This window comes from Recurvomyces mirabilis (genome assembly GCF_035927965.1).
Source record: "Recurvomyces mirabilis strain CCFEE 5264 chromosome Unknown scaffold_21, whole genome shotgun sequence".
Lineage (NCBI taxonomy): Eukaryota > Fungi > Ascomycota > Dothideomycetes > Mycosphaerellales > Teratosphaeriaceae > Recurvomyces > Recurvomyces mirabilis.
In genome coordinates, this window is record NW_027041955.1 from 440,839 (window position 1) to 467,252 (window position 26,414).

The 26,414-nt window shown below is 53.4% G+C and overlaps 8 protein-coding genes across 8 annotated transcripts; 4 read left to right on the plus strand and 4 right to left on the minus strand.

Moving 5' to 3' along the window:
- Nucleotides 1–379: 379 nt before the first annotated feature.
- Nucleotides 380–2,990, minus strand: KIN3 (G2-specific serine/threonine protein kinase; the record flags this gene model as incomplete). The annotated part of the gene is made up of 3 exons (XM_064840339.1): nucleotides 380–2,358; nucleotides 2,422–2,880; nucleotides 2,945–2,990. The coding sequence occupies 3 exons, from the start codon at nucleotides 2,988–2,990 to the stop codon at nucleotides 380–382; spliced, it is 2,484 nt and encodes an 827-aa protein (XP_064692219.1).
- A 952-nt stretch (nucleotides 2,991–3,942) lies between these two features.
- On the plus strand, nucleotides 3,943–5,107 carry LTS14_007650 (uncharacterized protein; the record flags this gene model as incomplete). Its single annotated transcript, XM_064840340.1, has 2 exons — nucleotides 3,943–4,020; nucleotides 4,079–5,107. 2 exons carry the CDS (start codon nucleotides 3,943–3,945, stop codon nucleotides 5,105–5,107), a joined length of 1,107 nt encoding a protein of 368 aa, XP_064692220.1.
- A 93-nt stretch (nucleotides 5,108–5,200) lies between these two features.
- On the minus strand, nucleotides 5,201–7,377 carry LTS14_007651 (uncharacterized protein; the record flags this gene model as incomplete). The annotated part of the gene is made up of 2 exons (XM_064840341.1): nucleotides 5,201–7,270; nucleotides 7,321–7,377. 2 exons carry the CDS (start codon nucleotides 7,375–7,377, stop codon nucleotides 5,201–5,203), a joined length of 2,127 nt encoding a protein of 708 aa, XP_064692221.1.
- Nucleotides 7,378–9,439: 2,062 nt separating this feature from the next.
- On the minus strand, nucleotides 9,440–15,615 carry SEN1 (DEAD-box type RNA helicase; the record flags this gene model as incomplete). The annotated part of the gene is made up of 2 exons (XM_064840342.1): nucleotides 9,440–15,533; nucleotides 15,590–15,615. The coding sequence occupies 2 exons, from the start codon at nucleotides 15,613–15,615 to the stop codon at nucleotides 9,440–9,442; spliced, it is 6,120 nt and encodes a 2,039-aa protein (XP_064692222.1).
- A 788-nt stretch (nucleotides 15,616–16,403) lies between these two features.
- On the plus strand, nucleotides 16,404–18,170 carry LTS14_007653 (uncharacterized protein; the record flags this gene model as incomplete). Its single annotated transcript, XM_064840343.1, is given in 2 exon segments — nucleotides 16,404–16,951; nucleotides 16,967–18,170. 2 exon segments carry the CDS (start codon nucleotides 16,404–16,406, stop codon nucleotides 18,168–18,170), a joined length of 1,752 nt encoding a protein of 583 aa, XP_064692223.1.
- A 983-nt stretch (nucleotides 18,171–19,153) lies between these two features.
- Nucleotides 19,154–20,992, plus strand: LTS14_007654 (uncharacterized protein; the record flags this gene model as incomplete). The annotated part of the gene is made up of 4 exons (XM_064840344.1): nucleotides 19,154–19,565; nucleotides 19,616–20,040; nucleotides 20,093–20,877; nucleotides 20,935–20,992. The coding sequence occupies 4 exons, from the start codon at nucleotides 19,154–19,156 to the stop codon at nucleotides 20,990–20,992; spliced, it is 1,680 nt and encodes a 559-aa protein (XP_064692224.1).
- A 274-nt stretch (nucleotides 20,993–21,266) lies between these two features.
- Nucleotides 21,267–21,875, minus strand: LTS14_007655 (uncharacterized protein; the record flags this gene model as incomplete). Its single annotated transcript, XM_064840345.1, has 2 exons — nucleotides 21,267–21,738; nucleotides 21,793–21,875. The coding sequence occupies 2 exons, from the start codon at nucleotides 21,873–21,875 to the stop codon at nucleotides 21,267–21,269; spliced, it is 555 nt and encodes a 184-aa protein (XP_064692225.1).
- Nucleotides 21,876–22,992: 1,117 nt separating this feature from the next.
- LTS14_007656 (uncharacterized protein) lies at nucleotides 22,993–25,753 on the plus strand (the record flags this gene model as incomplete). The annotated part of the gene is made up of 4 exons (XM_064840346.1): nucleotides 22,993–23,182; nucleotides 23,258–23,422; nucleotides 23,476–25,671; nucleotides 25,740–25,753. The coding sequence occupies 4 exons, from the start codon at nucleotides 22,993–22,995 to the stop codon at nucleotides 25,751–25,753; spliced, it is 2,565 nt and encodes an 854-aa protein (XP_064692226.1).
- Nucleotides 25,754–26,414: the final 661 nt, after the last annotated feature.

The window sequence follows — 26,414 nt, forward strand, 5'->3', positions numbered from 1 at the left end:
GGACCATATGCATGTATAAGAAGTACGGGACAGAGTGTCAAAATACAAAGATTCGCCTTCGCAACAGTCGCGATGCAGTCGACGCGAAGAGTGGACTGCTCAGCCTCAGCACTGAGCGCCGCATTGTGTGAAGGAGCCAAGCATCGAGGCGTGCACGTGTCACTGCGCATGACAAGAAGGAATTCAGTCAGGTTAGAAGAGGCGTAGGAAACTGTCCTATCGGTCGTGACGCCAATCACTGCCTGTTCCAGCTTCGCGCCAACCCATGCCATGTGAAAGCAGACGTGACGAGATAATCCGACCCGACCCGACCCTTTCTCGCCTTCTGAACCAGGAACGAAACGCCACTCTCCCGCTACGACTACGCAAGCTACGACCATCATCTCAACAACCTCCCCTTCTTAGCCAAGAACGGACTCGGCATCTCCTCGCCCAACCCTACATCCCACTTCGCCGGACTAGGCAACAATCTCCTCCCCTCCGCCATCAGGGCATCTTGATCCAAGCCCAGACCGAGATCAGGTTGCGATGTGAATGCTGCTCGAGCTTGGGACAATTCTACCAGGGTTTTGCCCCGGGATCCGGACTTGCCTGGGGAGAGGAGGGCGAGGCGGGCGAGGTTGGATGAGGTTGCTGCGCGGGGTGGGAGGCCGGAGGTTGTAGTTGCTGCCGTGGGAGGTGGGGGTGGTGCTTTGCGGGAGGGCGTGAGGACTTTGCCGTCACGGGTTGTGTTCGAGCGTTTCGGCGAAGTGGCGTGGGCGAAGGAGGGGATGGGGACGTTTGAGCGCGAAGGCGGTCGATTCTCCTTTTCTTGCGATTGGTTCTTGTCTGGTGACGTAGTAGGTTTCCTGCTGATGAGGCCGCCGAATGGATTACTGCGTTGGCGGGAGGCGATGGCCGGTTGCATACTAACAGGCATTGTCTGCTGGCGCTGGAGACTGGGTCTCGACATGCGTTTCGGTGGTGCCTGCTGTTGCTGACCCTGCTGTGCTGCAATCGCTTTGAACGGATCCCCACTAGCATTCGACATCCCACTCGTCGGACGAGAAGGCGACTCCGGCTCCTCACCCATAAGATCCTCGTCCGCGAAACTGGAGTCGAGATCGTCCGCGTACGATGGCCTCAGGTTAGCATCAGCGAAGATGTTTTTTCTCAGCCCTCCAACCGCACTGGACAACCGATCCTGCCCAAGCCCACCATGTCGGCGGGGCGACAGACTCAAACCCTTAATGCTCATAGGCGCCGCATGCTGACGCGGCATAGGCGACGGATCCGCCATCTGGACATCCATCGGCGAAGCCGTCGCACCATACCCCTCCAATCCAAACACGCCCCCATTAGCAAAAGTCTTGGCCTTCATAAAGCCCTGTCTTGTCCTCTTCGGTGGCGGCTTGGTGCGTTGAGCGAGCGGTGAGACGTCTTCGCCTAGGGCATCCTCCATGATAGACAGGCTTGAGAGATCCGTATCCAGCGTCGTATCCACGTTGTCCTGCTGCGCGGCATTGGAAGACCCGTCCGATCCAGCCGTTGTGGTCGTGTAGGCAAAACTAGTACTCTGCGATTTCCCAGGCGGCGGTGTACTGGACCTCACGTGGCTCGCTACGCCTGCACCGTCTTCGCCGGCTAGGCCGTGGCTTTGGGGGAGACTGGCTAAGTGGAGCTTGAGTTTCTCGTCGACTTGTTTTTCTACTGCTGCTTCGAATTGTTGGAGGAGATGCGCTTTTTGGCGTTCGAGCTCGTTGTGGTGTTTTTGGTCGGCGTCGGCGGCGTGTTGGTCGATGGCTAGGCGTGCTCGGGCTTCCCAGGCCATTTCGGCTTTCTTGCCTGCTTCGCGGAGGATTGTGATTTCGGCTTGGAGTTCTTGGATCTGCTTTAGCGCGGCGTTGACCTTGGTGAGTGCGCTGTCGCGTTCTTGTGTAAGACGCATCCTCTCGGTGTTGGCTGTCTCCAGCGCTTGAACTTGTTCGAGCTTTAGACTTGCGGCTTTGATCTGAGGGACGTTGAGGAGTTGCGCGGTATCGGGTCGTTGTCTTGGGTCGACTTTGAGGCACGAGCTGATGACTTCCCAGAGCTCACGACTGTAAACGTCCGGTAGAGGTTTTATGCGGCCCGCCTTGATCTTCATAACGAGTTCGATATGTGTTCGAGCGTCAAATGGCACATTGCGGGTCGCGAGTTCGTAAAGGATGCAGCCTAGTGACCAGACGTCACTGTGATGGGAGTATCGTTCAGCTGCGCATATCTCAGGAGACATGTAGAAGGGTGTGCCAACGTAAGTACTGGCGAAGTCGTGGGAGGCGATGATCTTGCTGAGGCCAAAGTCGCCCAGTTTGACTGCGTTGTTCTCGCCAAGAAAGACTGGAATCACTTCGTTAGCACCGGCACACCGCATGCATCTCCCTCAAGCATTGTCGGACTCACCATTCTCCGGCTTCAGATCCCGATGCAATATCACCTGCCGCATACCCTGCTTCGTCTGAAAGCCCTTCGTCTGCCTTATCGGCACCGACTGCCCAGCAACTGGCGCATCCTCACCTTCATGACACCGATACAAAGCACTAACCAACTGCGCAAAGATCTGCCACACAAATTCCTCTTCAGCCAACACATTCTCCTTCTTCATCTTCTTGATGTAGCCTCCCAGATCTCCATTGCCGCAGTACTCCATGTACAAGTGGATATCAGACGAGCTTTTCAGATGCGAGCGGTGGTAATACTGCACTACATTGGGATGGCGAAGGGTCTTGAGGATGTCGAGTTCGGCGCCTAGTTGTTGCTTTTCTTTGTCGGACATGCGGCTGTAGGATATTTCTTTGCGGCAGAGGATAGTTCCTGTGGACTTGTGGCGGACTTTGCGAATTATGCCGAAGGAGCCTTGGCCTGGGATGGGTTTTAGTATATGTATACACTTTTGAGTGAAGGCGGCTTAGTGGAGATGTCTTACCTATCTTCTGAAGTACCTCATACTTCTGATCTTCTTCTTCCGCCATAGCGGAGTAGCAATCACTCGATGTCTACTCGAGTGATGGTATTACAATCTGTACGATCGAGCGTATAGCTGTCGAAGTGTTCTTGCGCGTGCTGAGTCCAGTACCAGACTGTATGTCGTGTCGTGTTCGTATCGCTGTATTGGTAGTCGTTCGTCGATGATCGTCCAAGCCCAGTATGTGCTTCAAGCTCTCTTAAAGCTGCTGTCGCGATGACAATGTCATACCCAAAAGTGACAGACTAATGTAAGCTACCGTCCTGCATAGGTATCCAAACCACGACGAGGGGTTAGTGTTGTAAGTACTGTGTAACGATATAAGGTATAGCAAGGTGCATGCATGTAGAGCTCACTTTCTTCGGCGAGTGTGTTGATCTGCACATAGCAACGGTGGTCGCTTCGCCTAGCAACCATGCCAGCAGCGGCCGTACCCGATTAGGACGATTTCACGATCTGGAAAGGGAACAACAACAATCGCAAAGTACAGCACACTGTCATGCTGTGGAGGCGCCGTGGTTAGGTAATGCTGCACGACCTGGCATCGAATTGCGGCTGGTCTGTTAATGCATTGGGCGACGACGCCTTGAGCTCTCTGTTGAAGGTTCTACCACATCACAACTCACCAACGAACATCACCGCCACATCCATACAACCACCCTATCACGCAGGTCGATAGATCTCCGCCCTGTATATCAGAGTACGAACGCACCAGGTGACAGCAAGCAGAAACTAGTGGTGTGATGTAGGCAGCCTGAGAAGACTGCAATTCGCCACTTGTCCTTATCCTTGAGGCCGCCCGTTTGCATTCTACGTTATCACACTCGCCCTGAAATTCCTGCTTCTCCTCTCTTCTTTTCTTCGGCGTACTACTTGTATATCAACCTTAGTTCCCACGATACGACGCTCCACTGCGGTGTCCACCAGCTACACTGAGTCCAACTGCTTGTCTCCTCGCTATGGACGTACTGGCTTCACCAACAGCCCGCATCCGTCCTAATGTTGCAGACGATCCGAACTTCAACCTCGTTCCACGGGTATACACAGCGCTCACAGATGATTCGGACCGATTGTACTGACTGAATACAATTGCAGAGCACTCTTTACAGGCTCCAGCTATTCATGATGGACATCGCGAGTCCATGGTCACGATTCTGCCTCGATGCCGCAGGCCTGATAGCTCTTGCTGACATCAACACCGTCGCCCGGCGAACAGTCCTGACAGGCAACTCTACCTGGCTTGACATCTTCGTCTTATGTCCTGGCATGCACAAACAGCAGAACGCTACAGATCTCAATCGTGGCGAGTACCCTGCCTGTGCCGCCATGACGACGGGTTATGTCTTCCGTGTTGAGAACCCTGCCGCGGTCTGCTTCTTGCAGAGGGTCGGGCGAACAGGTCATCTGACGACCTTGAATGTCGAGGAGCTTCCGGCCATGTCGTGGTGGCAGAAGACTATGCACTCCTTCTTCGATCTCAATACAACAAGTCTGGTGTCGATCACAATGTACGTCTTAGCAACTGGACTAACGTTGTTGGCTCTCCTTGGTCTCTTCCACCTGCGCGACGTCTGGGGATGTACAGCGATCCTGATATACATTCTCATCCGAGCTATAAACGTGTACATCATACGTGCTCGCGCCAGTGTAGACTGGAAGGGAGCCAAAGAGGACAACGAGGCTGGTAGTCTGATGATACTTCTGAGCCAAGATCGCTGGATCAGGATGAAAGGCTCCGTTTCAGACCTCAAGGCTGTGACGTCTGGACAATGGCTTCGAGATGTGACGGCCACCGAAGACTCTCTCTCTAACTGCTCTACCTTGCTGATATATCTGAACGTCATCGTTGCGGTAAATGCGGAGCACCACAGCAAAATGCTCCTCATTGTCTTGCTTTTGTGTTCAGCGGCATTGCTTGGCATAGCAAACCTTTCCGTGGAAAGTACTGGCTCCTTTACCATGGCTGGAAGGGCCATCAAGACCAGTGGAAAGCCCAAGAAGTACGAAAGGAGGCTTCATATGGCGGAAGAACTCATCAAAGAGACTAATCGACGTGATTGGGCAGAGGGGCTTGGAATGGTCAAGCCTGAATCTGGTCACTACACTGGTCAGCCTACTATGTAGAAGAGATGATATTACGAGATATTGTGCCTCATATATAATGCCCGTTACTGACTACAAGAAGAGATGGAACGATGAATACGAAACTTTTGCGCCTCACCCGCCACCACATCCATGCCTGCTCCCTCTCCGTGTCGCGATATACATCTCCAACGCACTTCCCTCACTACTACTTGCCGCATGACAGGCACCAGCACTCGCGTCCAACGAAGACGAGTGCTGCTGACTCGCAGCACTACGTCGCGCAATCCTGGTCTCCCACTGCATCTGCTTTGGACTCTCCGGCTCCTCGCTCACAGGCGCGATAGCAGCAAGAGGACTATTCAAGGTGCCGTTGGTGCGAAGGACGGCCATCAGGGCGGCCGAGAGCATGGCGTTCTGTTTCTCCAGCGCGGCGAGGCGTGCATCGAACTTGCTGGTGTCTTTACCGTTGCTGGGTTTGCTATTCGAGGACTCCTTGGATGAGACGCTTTTTCTTTGGGCTTGCGTGGCAACGTGGTCGATTCGATTGGGTGGCGTACTGTCTTTTGACAGAATCTCGTAGGCTGGAAGCGTCGGCAGGTCCTTCTTGCACATCTTGGCTGAACGCTCTGAGCCTGATGCCGGCGGCGTCGGTGGCAGAGCTCTGTTGGGTGGTGGAGAAGGCAGCGGAGGCGTGTCGTCTTTGCCTGCCTGGCTTGGGCTGTTTGGCCGAGATGTCTGGGTGACGGGTGTCTGAACTCCGGATGGTGGGCCACTGGCTCGACTTTGTCGCTTCAGTGAATTGTGTGGGATCGATGCTGACCGTGGTCGGGGTGCGTACAACTTGCTATCTTTGACGATCAGACGGGCTGGCTTGGGCGTCGGTCTGGACTTCTGCAGCGGTATCTCCTCGGCGACGAGCATGACTGGGCTGAGTGCCATGCGCGTCAAAGCTGTCATTGCACTTTCGTTGGACGCAGTGGGTGAAATTGGCGTATAGCCAGTCTTCTCACCACTGCTTGTTGGTGTGCCCTGCGAAGGGACTGGTGAGACGGGTGAGCGTGTGCACTCTGAGATCTTCTTCCAGCTGGCATTGCTGGAAGCCGATGAGGAAGCTCGAGTGACTAGAGGAGCAACATGCAAGTCTGGAATATTGATCTGTGGTCGTGCTTTCCGCAATCGCTTGGCGGGAGCCTGGCTGCTTGTGTGGACAAGGGTGTCAATCGCACGCTCCAGTGTTGGCTTGTCACGAAGCTTCCGGCTCTTGATACGATCCTCTCGCTCTCTGCGTGAGATTGGATGTGCTCTCTGAATCATCATGCTGCTCTTCTCGCCTCGAGATCGAGGACGTTTGATCGGTCCGGTACATTCCGTCACGACACAAGGCTTCATAGACTCGAGGACATCGTTGTACTCTAGCACAGGCTCAATCATAGGTGCGATCCTTGGTGTGCTTTCACGGACGTGCGTGATGTTGTGCGTGGCGATGATGCTTTCGATCGTACGAGGATCCTGACGTAACCTTAGTGGACTTCGTGGAGGTGGAGGGCCAGGACTATCGGAGAAGCTGCGAGGGTAGAGTGAAGATGCGATACTCGAGGCTCTTTGCAACAAGACCGGATGGCTGGCAAAGCGTCGGGGAGATGGATGCTTGATCTCTACCTCACGTCCTGGAGCCGGGTGCTTGACTGGGAACTCTTCTTTGGGCAACGAGATCTGAGGCAGAGCAGTCAGCGTCTCCGTTTGTCGAACTGGATGACTGCTCAATGCTGCGCCCGTCTCCAATGATCGGACGGCGAGATGGTTCGTGAGGTCACTGCGATATGAGTCTGCCATGGACACAGCAGAGCCTGGGATTGGCGTTGGTGGCGCGGGAGTTTTGGCTCGAGGTCGTATAGGCGATGAGAAGTTCTTGACGGACCTCACAGTACTACCAGCCTCAATCGGTAAATGAGCAGACGACATTCTAGGCTGAGGCATAGGACTTATCGCCGGCGAAGACTTCTCGTGGTACGCTAGCCAGCCATCGTAATGCTCACTCGAGCAGTGCTCTTCTGGGAGTAGCGAGATGGACACCCTCGAGTCCACTACTTCGAGATCGTCCGGAGCGGGTGGGGTGCACGATGGATCTGCCCCGTTGACACATCTCAAAGGCGGCAAGACATCTTCCTTGTCTTCTTCCAGTTCGGGTTCGGACTCTCTGAGCTGGAGAGCTAAGTACCTCTTGCCTGTATCAACACGAATCAGCTTCTTACGCTCACGACGGTTGCCAAATTGACATACCCGTTATTGTCTTTCGTTGATCGACACATCTCGGTATTGGTGGCTGTAGCAAGCCACCCTCATCGTGCAGTACAAGACTGTTCCTGGTCAAGTATCAGTCGTGGCTGATAGTAAACCAAGCTTCGGAGCAAACCGTACTGAGCAGCCAAGTCTCTTGCTCGCTTACTGCCTCGCTTCAGAAAGCGCAGAGTTTTCCTTGGAGCGTTGAGCCCACGCTTGGGAGGCTCGAGCTTGCTTGAACGACGATGAGGTTCCGTTGGTCCATAATAACGGAAGAAGTCCGTAAGCTCTCTGGTCACATTGTCCCTCGGCAACCGCAGCATACTCGTCGAGGTCGTCATCTCGTCGTTGTTTGTTGTCGCATACGGAGCCTGGGTACTATCCGTGTGGTTTAGTGAGAAAGAGTCCAGGGATGCTTCCCGATGGACGACGATGCTGTTTGCTGGGCTACAAGTACCAGAAACACCATACTTCTCAAGCCCACGGCCACGATCGAGTTCTGATCTATTATCACGGACTCGCTGGAACGCTGACGTCGATTGTCCCATAATGGCATTCGTATACAATGGTCCAGATGCAACAGCCATCCCAGCAGCTGCAAATATAACAGGAGATTGCGAGGGGCTAAAAGGCATAATTTCGAAGTCCTTCGGCGTATGGTTGGTGAAGGCCGGTCCAGCAGGAGGAGCTGCCTGCCGGCGACGCACGTCGGAAAGCTGCATTGGATACGGAATGGCCTTGGCTGGTACGCCGACGCTGTGTTTGCTTCAGCGACAAAGACTCGCATAGGGGACACCGGCAGCAACGAGGCGTCGATGGAGACTCACCAATTCGCGTTGGCCGATAGGTAGTCCGATATATATTAGATCCACTTCCCTCTTCTCCACTACACCAACAGAACAGAAGCAAGATGGAAGGAAGCTGTAATGTGGCAACGGGCTGAGGACAGTGCAACATAAGGGATAAATAAAAGCCTACTACACATGAAGCAAAAGCATCACAAAGCCGCAAGGAAAGGTGACTGAGCAACGGGTCTTTGACGCCCTGGCAGCGATTGTACAACGACACACCCGCGCTTGCAGTAATAGCCAAGGTGTACGGTGAAGGACTGGTGCAGCACGACTCGAGCGGATTCTTCTCCGCAGCAGAATAGGTGGGATGCTGAGCGTGATTGTTGTGTAGCCTCCCGTGAGGCGAGGAAGTAATGTGTTGTCTCGTGTGCTGTGTGATGTATAACACCATCGCCATGCTGACAGAACGATGTCTTCCCTGCAGCAGAGATTTCTGTCTGAGCTTGTCTCGTCCTCCTCGAAGATGACAAAACATGCTTCTAGATGCTATGGCAGAGGGTAAGATAAGGCGAGTAAACGGTGCGCAAGCAAGCAAGGGATTTGGGCATGCAAGCCGTAACGATCCAGCTGCAGTACAGGTTGCACAACATAAGCGTGGGCCGCCGTACCTGAAACAGGGGATAGATCAGCCATTGATTACAAACTTAGCAGGCCATGCTGGTCGCAGACCTTGAAAGCCTGTCGCAGTCTGTGACCGTCACAACAGCAGTCGGCATTGCACCTTTGTGTCGCTACGGGCTTATCAAATCGTGTCTGGGGATTGCGCTCGACGATGGACAGGTCATACCACGAGCATTGCATCTTGTACGAGCACGACGAAGGCGTCCAGGCTGTCATCATGTCAGTGTCCGATGCAGCGCGTGGCTATAAGCCCGCACGACGCTTGAAAGCGCCATCGTGGACACGACCGTCACGGGAAAGTGAGAATGACAGCCACACTGCTACCTATGTTCTTATATAAGCATCGAAAGTCAACGTGCCGGTAGGTGGAGCAATGGCTCCCCACTTGCATCGTAACATGTTGTTTGGTAATCAGGCACAGACACAGGGGAGTGCCGGAGCCAATGCAGCCGCAAGGTCCAGGTACACATCCACCCGATCTGCTGTACCTGTGCCTGGCGAAGAGAATCAGATAGTCCGTGCTCGCCAAAGTAGCAGAGCACAACTACTTCCTTGCTGCATCAATCTCCGCACCGTATGTTCCCCCAGAGAGCAAAGCAATTGATGATCTGTGCCGTGACTACCGCGGAACAGGTTTCATCTTCTTCTTTTGCAGCAAAGGATTAGCCGCAGGCCTCTTCTTCGCCATAGGCTGTGATACAGGCGCAACCACACCGTGCTTGACAGTCCCATCACCCCGGGCAACGGCCTTATCTCCTCCTCTATCGGAACTTTTGGAAACGCCAGAGGCGCTGGAGAGGGGTGTTTCAGCTCGAGACTTCCGTCCCTCTTCAGAGCGAGGTGCAGCGCCTTCGTGTTGCAAAGTCTTGTCGCTGGCAACTGACTCTACGTCTTCGTTGTCGTGAGGAGCATCTGCCATTTCTACGTCGTTGTCGATGATGTCCGGCGCGGCGCTTGAAGTCTTCTTACTCTTGATTCGATCTTCGAAGCGGTATCGTACGCCGTCCATCCTGTCCGTCTCGTCAGACACTACCAAATCCTTCTTCATATGTCGAGCAACGGGCCGAGTCGGCTCGTTGCTGGCAGCTGCTTTGGCTGGAGCGACCCCTGACATCGTTGTTGAAGGCACTCTAGTTGGCGGTGCGGCAGGAGATGCGCGCATCGTAGGTACTGGAGTGGCAGACGTCATTGCTTGACGTTGCTGTCCACCAGCAGCAGGCTTACCGGCTGGAAAGTCTCTCGACGACCTCGAAAGCATTCCCTTCAGATTACCACCAGTCAGCACATCCCTCGCCTTCGCATCCTCTACCAACTTCCTCCAGAATTCTCCTCTGACAAGACTCTCCTCATTCCCAAGCACCCATAACGAACTCTTCGCTCGTGTCAAGCCCACGTTCATACGTCTAACATCCCTCAAGAACCCAATACCGCCGTGTGGACTGGCACGCACACAGGAGAAGATGATGATCTCGCTCTCCCTGCCCTGAAAAGCATCCGTCGTATTGAACTCGATCGTGTCAGATATCTCGGACCCATATCGCTGCGAGAACTTGTCTTTCAGGAGGCGAAGCTGAGACTTGTAGGGTGTGATGACGCCTATGCGGCCAGTGTAGTCGTAGTCCCTGAAGTCGGTTGTCAGACGCTCATACAGCATCATAGCGATCTCCACTTCTGCCACGTTGACCAGCGAGTGGCCCTTTGGAGCAGATGAATGCTGACCCTTGACGTCGAAGAAGCGGTAAGGTGCCAGAAGCGAGCTAGCATGCCAAGGTCTCTCTCGCATACCTGCCAGTCCATCGCCGTCTTTAAGAAGACCATCGTAGAATGCTTGTGCCGGGAATTGCGAGATAGCGGGATGCATGCGGTACTGCGTGTCCAACAGAAACACCTCGTTCGGAGAATTCCTCTGCATCCTCACGAACAGGGACTGCTCGTACGAGAATCGAGCTGCTTCCTTCGAGAAGACGGTAGGAGGAAGTTGCTTCGGGTCTCCAACCATGATGCACTTCACACATCCATATTTGAGAGGAATGAGCGACGACATCTCAACACATTGGGCAGCTTCGTCGATGATCACGGTCTCGAACTCGATAGACAGAGACTGGAACATGTCGTGTCCCGATCCAGAGAGGGTGGCGCAAATGACATGAGCTTCATCCAGAACTGCCTGTTGTGCTCTCTTGCGCCCCAGCTCCGCTTCACGACCAGCATTACGCTCGCTGTCCTTGACACTGTCGATACGCACACCCATCTCGTTCTTCCTCTTCCTCACGCTCACGATATCGTTCTCCAGAACTGTGAGCTCTTTGCCTTTTAACTCGCCACCATCTCGTTGCTGGTACAACTCTCGTAGGCGTGCAGAGACCTTCTCATGCTCCTTGAAGACTTCGGCATTCTTGGCTCGCACCGAGTCGTCTTTACCGTTGCCTCCCATCCGCTTCGCCACAAGCTCGTCCATCGTCACGTCAAGGACGTTGCTATTGATAGCGTCACTGCGGCCGATGCGCACGATATTGATAGCGTGATGCCGTCCGTTCCTCGTCTTGACACCTTCCTTCAAACGCATGACTAGCTCATCAACAGCAGCATTCGATGGTGCACAAACGAGTAACTTCTTCGCCGTACCTTCACTCCCACCGCCACCACCCGTGCGACCCGGAACAGTGATCTTGGTCGCTCCAGAACCGGCAGCACCGAGCACGCCAGATAGCAACCCACCAACAATTGCAACAATCGTCTTCGTCTTTCCCGAACCAGGTGGACCTTGGATCAAACTGAACCCCTCGTTCTCAAGCGCAGCCTGCACAGCTTCCGCCTGCGCCCTGTTGACATTCCATATATCCTGCACGCCCGCCACCATCTTCTCCGAGGCAGCCGACCTCTTACTGGGCGCAGCACGAATAATCTGCATACAAAGATCATAGTACTGTAGACCCTTTAAAGCACCATACTCGCGTTCCAGCGGCACAATTGACTGGATCTTCTGTGCGAAGACGACAGTCTGTGCCGTCAGCCCAGGAGCTAATGAAGAGCCAGGTACAAGTTGGTATACGATTTCGATCTGCGCTTTCTGGCGTTTGAGCTTGGATAGGCGAGCGAGGCAAAGCGGAGCCGTGGCATCTTCGGCTGGTCGACGGGCTTTGGATAGGAGGATGATATCACCTTCTTGCAGTCCTAGATCGCGGTTCTCGACTTGTGAAACAAAGGAGGAGATCTCGATCAGAGCGTCGACATTACTCCTGTTCTGAACTTTGACTTCATAGGTTTTGTTGGCATTTTCTTCTCTACTCTTTACCATGCCCTGCCATGCCTCAAGCGTCAGAAGTGGTTCGAAGGTCTCCTGATAGCTGTTCGGATCTCGGTATGAGTCGGCAACGGGCTTGAAGAGGTTCTCGTTGCTGGCAGGAGGGTAGTCGCCCGAATGAAAGTAATCCCATCGAAGAATCACGGTATGTAGGTTGCGCAGATCTGGCGCCAGACGAGCCCGCATGTCCTTCACACTTCGCTGTGTGCGCTGGATCCTCACTGGGCCCTTGCGCACATCTGGTCTCATGCCAACCGCACCATCAGGTAGCAGAGCGGGTCGGTCAATCTTCTTACGCTCTTTCTTGGGGCCGAAGAGATCATCGTCCATATCGTCATCGTCGTCCTCGTCACCACTCTCTTCGTCCGACGAAACCATGACGTTCTGACCTTTGAGCGAGTGATCTTTGCCCATATCGCCCAGGCCAGCCACTCCACTCCCAGCGCCGAGCTTGGCCACAGCCGCAAGTCTAGACTTCTTCGCAGCCTCCTGCTCCATCTTCCTCCTGGCAAGAAAGTTCACACTATCATCCCTTGACTTCTGCGCCGCACGCTGCGTAGCAGGCATTTTCTTCGCAGCCTGCATCTTCTTGTACGCCTCCCCGGCCTTCGTCGAGCCATTCATTAGGTCCCCATAAGCTTTCTCATGCTCAGACATCTGCTGACGACGAGCCTTGTCGGCCTCACTTTGCTTGGACCAAGCGTCGACGTCGATAGTGCCTGCCTTAACCTTCGAGCCAGCACCTGGGATGGGAGTACTGCGGCCTGAACTCCCAGGTGTAGAGGAGCGGAAGCCCAATGTACCCTGATTCAGCGGCTGAACCTCAATGACAGATTCTAGATCCGCGCCAAGATGCTTTTCCAGCGCGCTCTGCAGCTCGGCCTTCTGGTTCATGGACAACTTCGTCCTGACCCTTGCGTTCTTCTCCGTACTCAGAACGACATCCTCGACGAATAACGCTGTCTTCGAGTCGACCTCGATACCCACAGCCTGTAGTCGTATAAGCATCTTGGATGTGAGCGAGACGGCCTTCGTGATCAGATAGTCGTCTCTCAGCCTCAACCACTTCGTGATACTATGGAATGCCTGTTTCGGAAACTGCAGCAGAGCCTTGCCCACGTGTTTCTTGTTGGCATTGTCACCTTGCGCGTTTTGGAGTGTGGTGGCAATGATGCTGTATTGGTCGAAGGCACCATCAGCGAAGTCCATAGTCGCACGACAAAAGTCCTGAAGCATCTGCTTATCATGGCCAAGTTGACTCCACTTCTCCGTTTGGCTAAAGATGGTCTCGAGCGCCGTCCAAGTCATCTCCCAGAACGATGCCAAAGCCTTGAGATCTTCATCGTCTGTCAAGGTCATCTCTCTTAGTAGACCGTCTTCACTGTCGCACAGGCAGGCGAAGATATCACTGCTGATCTTGAGGAAGATAGGACATGGGCTAAAGATGGCGGTCTTGGCGATTATGTCCTGGGCATTGGCAACAGAGCTCAGCGTCGTGCCAAAAAAAGCTCTGAGGAGGTGCATCAGAGTATCACGTCGATTGTCTTCTCCTGAGAGGGTCTTAAAGATGTCGAGCGTCGCCTGGTGGGTAGGCTCAGAGCCGTTGAAAAGCAGCGACATCAAGCCGCGAGCAGCCTTCTGCTCCTGATATAGCTCGATGAGCTGTTCAGGGGTAGAAGTTTCGAGGCGGTCGAGCATGTCTTGGTGCACGTGCCGTAGTAGTCGGCTGAGAGCACTGTTCCATGCTTCGGTCGGCTTACTCGCAGCTTCAACCTCACGTTTGGCAAATTGTTCCAGACGCAGGAGGCCGGTCGTGCCAGATAAGACTGCCGTGCCCAGAGCAGGATGTCCGGGTTTGACAAGCCGCATGGACATTTTCCAAATGTTGAGGCCGGAGACAGAGACTTCATGATCGAGCGCTTTTGTCTTGACGAGCACATCCCGGCTGTACGAAAGAGTCTGCACGTCCAATGCAAGCGATGCCTCCACGATGTCCAAGCTAAGCTGCTCCGTCTCGTCGATAGACATTTCGCGCTTCTTCTCAATGCCATCAAGTTCCTGCAGGATAGAGCCAATATGCTCCTTGGAGATCAGCTCAATAAGGTTCACCACTACTGGACCACCGCTAAGCTGGCGAACACGATTTATGGTCTCAAGCAAAGCTGTGAGGCCAATCTTCCAGCAGACCGTTTGTGCGTACCGAGAATACTCGTCTTTTTGGAACGTGTGCAAGAGTTGTCGGAAAAGTGTGCGGGCTGGTGGGACAAGATTGGCAGGCTTGATGGAGCGAATGAGTGGAAGAGCCCATGCGAGCTTCTCTTCCAATCGCAAAGGTTGGGTGTCCTCCTTTGTCTGAAGCATGCGTTGCAGAGCTGGTGACTGCGTGATCTGTTCGGGGAGCGCATGTGTAGGCATACCACCCATTGCATCCCAAAATGCAGTTGGGTTGAGTTCCAGTAATCGTTGGTAGCATGCGATCTGATCTGCGAAGTGTGTGCCGTCAATCTGCCAGTGATCCATGCCAAGTGTGTAGATGTTAGCCTCCATCGTCCGGAGGTGACTGCTGATCAAGTCAGCTGTGAGCTTGTCGAGCATATGCCTTATGGCACTCCAGAAGATAGGCAGGAAGGCGGCATCCAGCATAGTAATGTTGACCCGTGTGGTAGCGGCCTGTAAGTACTTCTTGACACTGTGCTCGAACTCAGCACCAGTCAACGGACGCTTCAGTGCTGCGATGTTCCGTTGTGCCCAAGCCCTCCTTGGCTCAACCTTGGAGAACAAGAATGCGGCCACACCAGGCGCACAAGAAGGCAGCTTCAGCTTTGTCTTCGTCTGCACCAGTCGAAAAGGTGTGTCGAAGTACCGCTCCAGAACCTCCTCCTTCTCCAGAAATGGACCACAGTTCAGTGCTTCAAAGAGAGCGTACATGCCAACATCGCCAGCGGCTCTTATGCTGCGCTTGTCGATTGGTAGGTCTACCAGACTCTCCGTCATGCTGTTCAGCCCAGCTCCGATGCAAGAGATATTCATTTGATCGAACTTTTCCATGAATGAGTGCACCTCGGCGGCCTCGTACTCGCTCTCCAGCATCTCTTCAAGCTGACCACGTGAGCGATGATATTCGCGTACGCATATGTCGCAGCGAATGAGCTGTGCTTTCAGGCCTCTCTTGAGCTTCGTCTGGTACTCTTCTGCATCCCCTCCATCGTATGCAAGAATCTTGCAAGCATCCAGTATCTCACTTTTGCGGTCGTCGCCTTCTTTCAACTTCGCTAATCGCACCGTCTTCTCTTGTGCTGATTCGGTGTCGAGACTGCCGAGACAGTCCTCATCGTGGTAGACGCCGGAGTCGTCATCGTAAGCGCGTGGGCAGAACCAGTGGATCGAGTCGTCGAGGTTGATCAGTTCGCTATAGTATTGTCAGCATGGGTATCACGGACGATAGCGAGTACATAGGGTACGTACTCGATCTTCTGTGCGATCTCCGCCATGTTGGCAGAGATCAAACGACCAGTGGCCGCTGCGAGACTTTGTGGTCGCCACACACAAGTGAGACCAAAGTCTCGAGCACTTCAAGTGGCTCTGGCAGACTCGGCCAATATGTAAAACTATTTAGGTAATAATGCACCGCCCATAACCAGCCACAGCATGCTGCACTGCCCTTGGCCTCGACGAGATATTGTTGGTGTCTGCAAGAGAGTTTAGTAGTGTGCAAGAGCTGTGGAAGTGTGGGTGAGTAGTCAGTCACTCGAAGAAAGGTTGTTGATCAAGTGAGTGAATTGGCATGTAACGCTCTTTGGCCAGCGACGGAAACGATCGTAGCAGGACCGCCGCCAATTCTTTATGCTTCCCTATCCGCGATTCTGTTACCGCTCGCGAGTTTTCCAGAAGTGCCGAGTGGGCAAGAGGATGGGATGGTTATAACTCGAATGTAATGAAGAAGATGCACTCGATGTGTGTGTTGCTAGCTCATGCCAGCACTTCCGAGATTCGACCGACGCGTTTAAACGCGCCGACGTCATAAGTCGAGTCACATGATCCAAACCATTCACTTACTTTCGCTTCGTTGCTCCTTCTTCATCAACATAAGCGTAGGACGCACGGGCCGGTAAGATCACTTTCACCTTGCAATCTCCTACTCGTCAAAGCTTACAATTGGCACGTCGTCCTAAGCAGAGTCATCGCCATTAGCCTGCCCAGCTAGGCTGCAGCGTCTGGCAAACAACTCCTGGACATACTACGATACCGCGTCGGTATGGCCGCCACACTACCCAACATCATGTCTGCGTCTCCGCCGTTGCTCAGCCTGCCCAACGAGCTGCTAGATAGGATCTACAGCTACCTGGACTGGGATCGCACGTCCCTCCTTGTCCCATATAGTCCAGACATCCTGAACGTCAGTCTTGTGAACAAGCATCTCCGTGCCTCTATCCTACCACGTCTTTTCCGAAGCATGGCATTGTGTCTTCGCTGGGCAGACGGCATGTTACTGGAGCCGGAGCTTTACCGGCTGAGAAGGGATCGACCGGATCTGGCCAGGCACATACGATGTGTCTTCATCACTACGAAATTAGGCTACCAACCTGGACAGAAGAGGAAAGAGGTCTCGCCAGCATTCGAAGCGCCGCGAGAGAGAGAGGACTGGCTTAGTCTTGGAGGAGACGATGCCAAGACCTCGAAGCACTTTATTGAGCTTACAAAAGCACACAGGGACAGAGTCGATGCAGAAGTCCACATCTTGGAAGAAAAGCTGGATACCCATCAGCCGAGCATGACTGACTTCGAACTATTTAATGGACCTGCAGCTAGTAGTAGCCAGCGACCTATGTCAGTGAATCGTAGCACTGCAGCTGGTTGTCAACCAGACACAACAGAATCACGAATGAGAAATGTCCTCGACAGAAGCAGAACGCTGGTCGCCACACAGGCTCCTGCTTTGGCGAAGAGGATGCCATTTAATAGAGCAACAAGCAACGAATCTGACCGCAATGTCGAGGAAGTCTGGTCCACAACCTTGCTCGGCTCCAATCCTGGCCCATCCAACGACTTCACCTACTACCGCGATGTCTACGCCCTCGCCAACCCTTCTCAACGCTCTGATCAACGCCTGAAGCTGAAAGTCGATGCACTCGCAGCATTGATGCTATGCCTTCCGCCAACCCTGAAAGACCTCATCTTCGAAGCAGGCGTCCATGGCCTAGAGGACAAAAGCTGGTACCACTTCGCCCTCATGCTCATGAACAGCACCCTCACAATCTTCGGCCCTCGCCTCGAAAGTGTGACAATGGCTACAGGAACGGGGTCCCGCCGAGTACGCCTCCAAAGCGATCATAATTTCGAGGCCGATGTCGTTGAAATCTCGAGTGTTGCTGTAGGAGCCTTGACTGCGCTCAGAAGGCTGGTGATAGGCTCTACATCTGATAGGCCGGAGAACTTCAACGTACACCAATTGCATATGACATCCGACCATTTCAAACCATGGGGCCACCCAACTATCGTCGCGAACTTGACACACCTAGAGTTTTCGCACATGAGTTTCATCGACACCGACTTGACAAAAGTCGTCAAATTCGCCGCCACCTTCACGCAGCTCAAATCCCTGAGATTGAAACATATAGGCTATGCTACGCGAGGAGCGCCCTCGAGGATCTTTCCGCAACCAGGACAGCAGCACGTCCTCGCTGAGCCAATTTTCCTCCAATTCTGTATCGATCTCCGTCGCTCTTTGCCAACTGCGGCTGAGATACAAATGGACGATATCCACGTCAGCATTCGCAGTCAACACAGCAAGCTCTGGGACTCGGCATTGCGCTGGATCATGGATGAAGCGGTGCCGTTTGGTGCTAAGATCGATCTGCAACGAGAGGAACGGCTGCTGGAGGACTTTGAGAGTTTCCTGTGTTTGTGGGAAGCGGAGGATAGTGAACGGGGGAGACTTGCAGAGGTGGCGAGAGAGAGTGGCGATTTGGTTGATACGGCGATGTGTAATCGATCGAGACAATTTGAGAATGTGAGGAGGGATAACGGGGAGTGGACTACGATGTGATGGGGTGATGTGGTATAGGCTTGATTGGCTATATGAGTATAACGAGCGATGACAACGATGATACGATACGATAGCAGGAAATCGACAACAGGAGACGCAACGCTGCATCACAGAACGTCATGAGACCAGCTCGGAACTTTACATGCACAATCTATGGCTAGATGGTCCATACTTTTGAGAGAATACGCGTTCGTTTGCCAATCAATGACCTCGTAAGCCCAACAAGGTCACCACAACCAAAGAAGACATAACGAAGCTATCCATCATAGCTCGTGCCTTGACAGCCAAGCCAGTATGCATGACAGGGATCGGTGGTGTCAATGTGAATTTCGAGTTATCGTGCCTAGCATGCTCTTACGAAGAGCCCCGAACTTTACGAGGTATCGTTGATCGTCACTATGTACGGAGGTCGCTGCCAGACGGATACTGCGGATGCGGCATCGGAAAGGTCGGGTGCTGCGGCGAAATCACCCGAGCACTTAAGCCACCAAGCATCGTAACGCTTTGGCAGTTTTCTTGCAGCATGTGGACTGAGATGAGCAGCACAGTCAAGATGTCGGTACCTACAAAATACGTTATGATATCTCTAAGAGGAGAAATGATCGGGTCGGAGCTGAAGTGGTGTTGTTGTGCGTGAGAAGAGAGACCAGACGAGGGTAAGTCGTCTGGTGATCTAACAGCTTTCCCCACATTTTCACGAGCCCCGGTCAAAACTCCAGTGAGCCGAGCGATCAACTGCACTTTACGGACGATGACGGCGGAGGGGTTTTGGAAGTATCGCTATCCGATCCGCAATACACTCACCCTCGGCATACACATGAAGCTCTAGACGGCCGTGTCTCTGTGACGACATATAACACGGTAAAGGTTTGAAGTTAGTACTAGTCTTCGAATCTCTACACTCGTCCTTCTCCCTCACATCAACGTCGTGCAATCGCATCGATATCACTACACATTTCACTAGCAAGAGAAGGTCTACAAATATGTCATACACACCGGTACCATCTCTCCGCGACCAGGGTCGCCATATCGGCCCCGTGAACGTCGAGCAGACATTGAAGGACGTTAACATCCTCGGATCTCTCAATGACCAGACCCGCAAGATCTTGAGCAAGGAAGCTACTGTGTTCCTTGCCGTACTCCACCGCACATTCAACAGCACTCGCAAAGCACTGCTACAACGACGAGAGGTCCGCCAGGCAGAGCTGGACAAGGGCAATCTCCTTGACTTCCTGCCAGAGACTCAGCACGTCCGCGACAACGACGCATGGCGAGCTGCGCCGCCCGCGCCTGGTCTTGTGGATAGGCGTATCGAGATTACCGGACCCACTGATAGGAAGATGGTGGTGAATGCGTTGAACTCGGACGTCTGGACATATATGGCAGATTTTGAAGGTGAGCTTCAGTGGAGTAAGTGAAGCAGAGACTGTACTGACTCTCTGCAGACTCAAATGCGCCAACATGGGATAACATGATCAACGGTCAAGTCAACCTCTACGATGCGATCCGAAAGCAAGTCGACTTCAAGCAAGGCGAGAAGGAGTACAAACTCCGCACAGATCGCGTCCTGCCAACTTTGATCGCTCGTGCTCGTGGCTGGCACCTTGAGGAGAAGCACATGACTGTCGATGGCGAGCCGATATCTGCCTCTCTCTTTGACTTTGGTCTGTACTTTTTCAACAATGCGGAGGAGCTAGTCCGACGTGGCACCGGTCCTTACTTCTACCTGCCCAAGATGGAGAGCCACCTCGAGGCCAGACTTTGGAACGATGCATTCAACCTCGCACAAGACTACATTGGCATGCGACGCGGTACTATCCGTGGTACTGTGCTGATTGAGACCATTCCAGCAGCATTTGAGATGGACGAGGTATGCTCAGGCTACTCATATGACCGTGCGCAGCTACTAACAACAGTTGCAGATCATCTACGAGCTTCGCGACCACTCTTCGGGCTTGAATTGCGGCCGCTGGGATTACATCTTCTCAGTAATCAAGCGGTTCCGCCAGAATAGCGCCTTTATCCTGCCCGACCGCAGCGCTGTCACCATGACCGTGCCATTCATGGACGCCTACGTCAAGCTTCTCATCAAGACCTGCCATCATCGCGGTGTCCACGCCATGGGCGGCATGGCAGCCCAGATTCCGATCAAGAACGATGAAGAAGCGAATGCAAAGGCCATGGATGGTGTGCGCGCGGACAAGCTTCGTGAAGTTCGTGCTGGCCACGATGGAACATGGGTCGCGCATCCCGCTCTCGCAGCCATTGCGGCAGACGTCTTCAACACGCACATGCCCACGCCCAATCAGCTCTTCGTCCGCCGCGAGGATGTGCACATTACTGGCAATGATCTCCTGAACATGAACGTCCCAGGCAAGATCACCGAAGACGGTATTCGCAAGAATTTGAACATCGGTCTAGGTTACATGGAAGGCTGGCTCCGTGGTGTAGGCTGCGTGCCGATCAATTATCTCATGGAGGATGCCGCTACGGCCGAGGTGTCTCGCTCCCAGCTCTGGCAATGGGTCAAGCATGGCGTCCCCACCTCCGAGGGCAAAAAGGTGGACAAGCAGTATGCGCTTAAGCTTCTCCACGAGCAGGCAGATGAGCTGGAGAAAAGTGCTGGCAAGGGCAACAAATACCAGCTTGCGGCGAAGTACTTCGCTACCCAGGTGACTGGAGAGGATTATGCTGAGTTCTTGACTTCGTGAGTCCAGGATATGACCCAGGACTCCGTTTCGACCGTGCTAACGATCCATTACAGATTACTCTACAACGAGATTACGAATGTAAGCGACAAAACCCCGGCGGCAAAGTTGTAGGGGGAACAGAAAGATGTCACATAGTGTTGGAATTGAGCTTGTTACAACACAAGCTGTAATCACAAATCACAGGCTGACGGCTTTTCGGTGTAGGCCGGATCGCCGACGCCTGCCGTGGAGCTTTGATGAAGAATGAATTGAAATTATGATATGAGTGTCATCAATAGTACTGTACATATTCCATTCCATTGCACTTTCCACATATAGAATACCTGCATCTCCCCGTCAATCTTGTCCTATCTTTGCAAGCCGAGAGTATGCCTTCCGGAACTGCTCAGAGGCCCCAGCTGCTCTCTGATGCCTTGTTACCACCTGCATCCAACAGATTCGCTTGCGTCCGCAGCGCATCAGCCTGAAACTTCCTGAACGCCGTCTGGATCCTCTCCCTCGAATCTCGATCAACGTTGATTTGACTCCTCGCTCTGAACGTCCCCGTCAATAGCCCGCTCTCGCCTCCAAAGAACAATCCTCCCGCGCCCAACAGTGTATATGTAGCTACGTCACCCAAAGTGCTCGGTCGCAAGAACGGCGTGATGTCGGGTAGTGCCTCTTCGCGACCTGATGCGAATCGAACAGCTGTGGGTTTCTCGGAGGCTTTGAACGCGGTGAACATGGCTGTGCGGTTTGTTCGGAGGCGGTAGGCGAGGAAGAGGGACAGGCCCAGGCCTAGCACGCTGCCCACTGTCGCGTGGGTTGATACTGTACCGGCGGCCTTCTGGAGTGCGTCGCGGTCGGATTGACGGAGGCTACGTTACATCAATAAGTCGAATTGTTCAATGGGAGTAATGGCAATCGCGTACTCATGCTGCATGTGTTCCTCTGCAAGTTTCGCAAGATCTGGTCCCAAGGACTTGCGAAACATGGCTAGAGAGTCTGTCGACATGATTGCGGATGTTGAGGGACGGAATGGTCGTTGGTCCGTTAATTGTGAGGTGGGTTTAACGCTCCTACTTGCTGGGGATCGATTTTATATATTGTGGTTTGTGAGGGAACATCGTTGCCATGTGCCAGCTCCAGAAGCTCACCATTCGTTCACAGTTGCGTCAGCCGCCTGCAGCCGAGGGTGCGCGGGGAGCTTCTTCCCCATCCTTTCCGGCTCTTCGATTCCAAGACCAGATCAAACGGCCGAGAAGCATCGTATTCAGGTGACAGCGGTGTCGTTGCGCGCCCAATCGTGGATAGCGTCTATGTGTTTTGATGGTGGCTAACATAACAATCAAGAACGACGATATCAGATCACATCGGAGAGACCAGCGTATGGTCGGTTGTAGCATTAACATTCAAACTCAGATCAACGAGTGTTCTGCGCAATCGACTGTCGACAAAATCCGGCTTGGAAATACTGATAAGAACAAGTATATGCCATAACACTGTCAATCGTACGGCAGCGGCATCGTCCAAGTAACTTGATCATTCTCTCTTCTGCTTCAGTCCATGCTTTTCAGCACGGCGTAGTAAGCAGTAGGTTAGCAGTAAACAAGATAGATACAGGCATCCTCGAAACAATGATCTGTGGACGTTCGAGAGACCAACCACCTGCCATGACAGCAGTTACCTGCAACACATATGTAAGTTAGCGCCTTTGGATAGGTGCGCAAAGCCTAGCCCTGCATGGCCTGTCCGGTAGCTTTTGACCCGACTTTCACCCTATCACTGCTATCTTGTGATCCACGCCTCACAGCACGACGACTGCGTGCCCCTCCACAGTCGGCAAGATCGCAATTGAAGGCTCGATTGGCGGGAACCTGCATGCTTACTTCCCCGTATGCTGCCGACACGCGATGAGGAGGAGGGGCAATCAGACGGCGCGCCCGGCGAGATAGCCTGACCAGCATTGCGTTGAAACTCTGATTGTCCCTCAGTTGGACATTTGATGACCCGATACTGCAAAAACTTTGACGACAGTGCTGCTGTGTGTATTACACCATCCTGCTTGCATAGTGGATTTGGCGATCGCGTCCGTCGAGTGAAGAAGAAGCTTTGGGCAAGACCGTCGCCTTATGGCTGAGGCCATCGAGATCCCTTCTCCATCCGTTTTCTTGCGATCGTCTCCCCCTTCGACTGAAGAGCCCAAGGCAAAACAAGATGTTCGACGGTCGGGTGCGGAGAAGAAAAAGACGGCACGAAAGAGCAGTGCAGTCGCCGGTGATAGTAGCGCTGTGAAGCAGAAGCAAACCAAGAGTCGTAATGGTATAGCCTCTGCGCTACCGATAGCGGTAGGAGACAATGATAGCGAGGCAGACGACTGACTGTAGTGGCGTACAGGATGCGTCACCTGTAAGACGAAGCGCCTCAAGTGTGGTGAAGAGAAGCCAGCATGCGAACAATGTAAGAAACGGAAGGTTGAGTGTGGAGGTTACAAGAAGGACTTCAAATGGCGTCCCTTCGAAGAGACCAATGTCAAGCTCAACATAGACCGTCAGATGCGAGGTAGATCCTCGATTCAGGCCGTATGCTGCGTACTTGCTGATGCGCATTGACAGTGTCGCCACCTCAGCGTCCATCAGGAGATTCGCCGAAACCAACAACGCCCGTGTCACCGGAGACTTCACCAACCGCGACTTCGCCCACTCAACCACAGGAACAGACTCGGGAAGACAGTGCTACGCGCAAGGACAGTAAGCGAACGAGCACGACTTTTGATGAGCATCGGGTTATGCAGCTTGTCGAGCGACCTATGAAAGCGAAGAGGAAGGCCAAAGCCAAGGTAGCTTCGCCGGTCCATCGCCCATCTTCACCTCTACAGATTGCGTCTGTCCCGACGCCCGAACTCGAGGACACGCCCAAGCCCTCATCTCCTGTACTGCGAAAAGAGTCGAGTGTCTCGCCTGAGCCGGCGACCATCCCCATCAGCTCTGCTAACGTTCCAGCTTCGCTACGGGCGACCTATATGCCTTCTGCTGGCCTATCACCAACCTTGACCGAGATTCTGCATCCATTCTCGGACGACGTACCGCCAGATGAGGACTATGTCAGCTTCGAATTGCCGGAAGGACTAAATCTTCCTTTTACACCAAGAGAGGTACCAGATGATCCATCTCAAGATGAGGACGTCACAGAAGATGAATTCGAAGACGTTTTCTGGAATGGAGACTTTGATGACGCCCTCACTTTTGGCAGAACAAACAGCTACTCACCCAGCCCGATACTGACCCCAACCAATATGGCAACTCTGTGGCAAGGTCCAGTGACCTATATGTACAACCAGCCTTACTTTGCCCCTAACAGTCCAGAGATGCTCACATTTCGCTTCGACAGACTCACGTGCGGCATCCTTTCTGTCATGGACGGCCAAACCGAGAACCCCTGGCGCAACCTGATCTGGCCTCTAGCGCAGGAGTCACCAGCACTTTATCACGCGGTCATGGCCATGACAGCATATCATTCATCAACCGATGTGCCCGCACTGCGTGTGTCAGGTCACGAGCACAAGCAAGCCAGCATTCGCTACATTCAGGAAGGCATCAGAGATAATAGCATGAACGACCAAACTGCCATTGCCACAGCCCTTGCGTTGGGGTTCTCCGAATCGTGGGACCAGCATACAGCGTCGGGCAATACCCACATCAAAGGCGCACAGGCTCTGGTAAAACGTGCACTTTTCGAGCACCAGCACAGTCCTCTACAGGGCGTTGAGCTTGCGCGTCTGAAGTTCTTGTGCAACGCTTGGGTTTACATGGATGTCATTGCCCGCTTGACATCGGTCGACAGCGATGAATCGAACGATTTTGACAACACTCTTCTCTTCGCCACCGAGGGTCCAAACATGGTGATGGGGAACAACGCTCTGTCAGGCTTCGGCATCGATTTTGGTATGCCTGTCGATGCACGACTCGATCCGCTGATGGGCTGCGCCAACACGCTCTTCCCCCTCATCGGTCGTGTGGCGAACTTGGTCCGCAAAGTCTGCCGCTCACAAACGAATAGTCCTGGTGTCATCAGCGCGGCGCACGATCTCAAACTCTCGCTCGAAACCTGGGAACCACCAGCCTTCATTGAGGACCCAGAGGATCCGACATGTAATGCGCAGCATGCTTTGCAGACAGCCGAAGCGTATCGGTGGGCAACGCTCTTGCATCTGCACCAATCTGTTCCCGAGCTGCCGAGTGATACATCACTTGAGCTGGCACAACGGGTACTGCAGTACTTGGCCACTGTTCCGCTGGCCAGTCGGACTGTCATCGTGCAGATCTACCCCTTAATGGTGGCAGGCTGCGAAGCAAAGACTATGGAAGATAGGCAGTGGGTGCGTGATCGCTGGACCGCCATGGGTCAAAGGATGCGGATCGGTGTGATTGACAAATCTGCTACCGTCACCGAGGAGGTTTGGAGAAGGCGAGATGCATATGATGCTCAGCCACGAGATAGAAGGAAATTGGTCGCCACTGCGGAGCTCCAACCAGCAAGACAGAGAGGAGCGCCGCTCGTGAGGACTGATACCGGGTTTCGGGACGCTGATCCAGGCAAGACAGGAATGGTGTTCAGCTACGTCGAAGCCGATAGTGAAGGCGGTGGCAGTGGAGGCGGCAGTGGAGGAGGCGTAAGCTCGATCCCAAGAGATGAGCGCTTTCCTCCTCGACCGAAGGGACCGGACAAGATCATGGGACCTATGGATGCGGCGTATACTGTTCGTGGCCATCTACACTGGGTGGGTGTGATGTGGGATTGGGGTTGGGAGGGTAAGTCACTACTACAGGAAATTATCTGTTTGTTTAGAAGGATCTGGTGAGCTAACGGAACAATACAGTTCTTCTGGGCTGATCGAAGTAGTCAGCGAGGACGAATGCGCGGGTGTGTGTTGACGAAATCTCTGATCGTGTTCCGTGCTTTGGTATCGGACGGATGTTCGTCTCCTAGCGTTTCAGCGAGTATGGTGTTGGTCTGGTTGCTTTTGGAATGGACAACGACATCAACTGGTACGAGCAGCATCGGACGGTGTAATATATGTAGATGAATCGGCATGACTTCAACACGCCTCTTATATTCATATCACGTCCAGCATCAAAACTCTGCAGCTGCAACATATGACTTTGCACACGGTCACGTGTGAACCCGGGAAAAGTTGTCCTATTCGAGCTCTGTCTTCTTGCCCAAGCTCTCCACTTTCTACCTTCATATCCTCCTCATGCAATCAGATATGTACCCGCCTCTGTCCTACACGTCTACCCGAGTGTCGTAAGGACTGGTGGGTTGACACGTCGTGGTCGCGTCCCACTGGAGCTCTTGTAGTGGTACTATATTGCTGGAAGGGGACATCATAACCTACAGCTCTACCTTGTACCAATGACCCCCCCAGATAAGTATGTAGACACAGTCAAGTACTATTGCTATCCACCTCGCACATCTCTGGCACTGAATTGTAGACTCCTGCGTCCGATTATCGCACAACAACAAAGCAGCAAGCCAAGTATCTCAAGTCAAC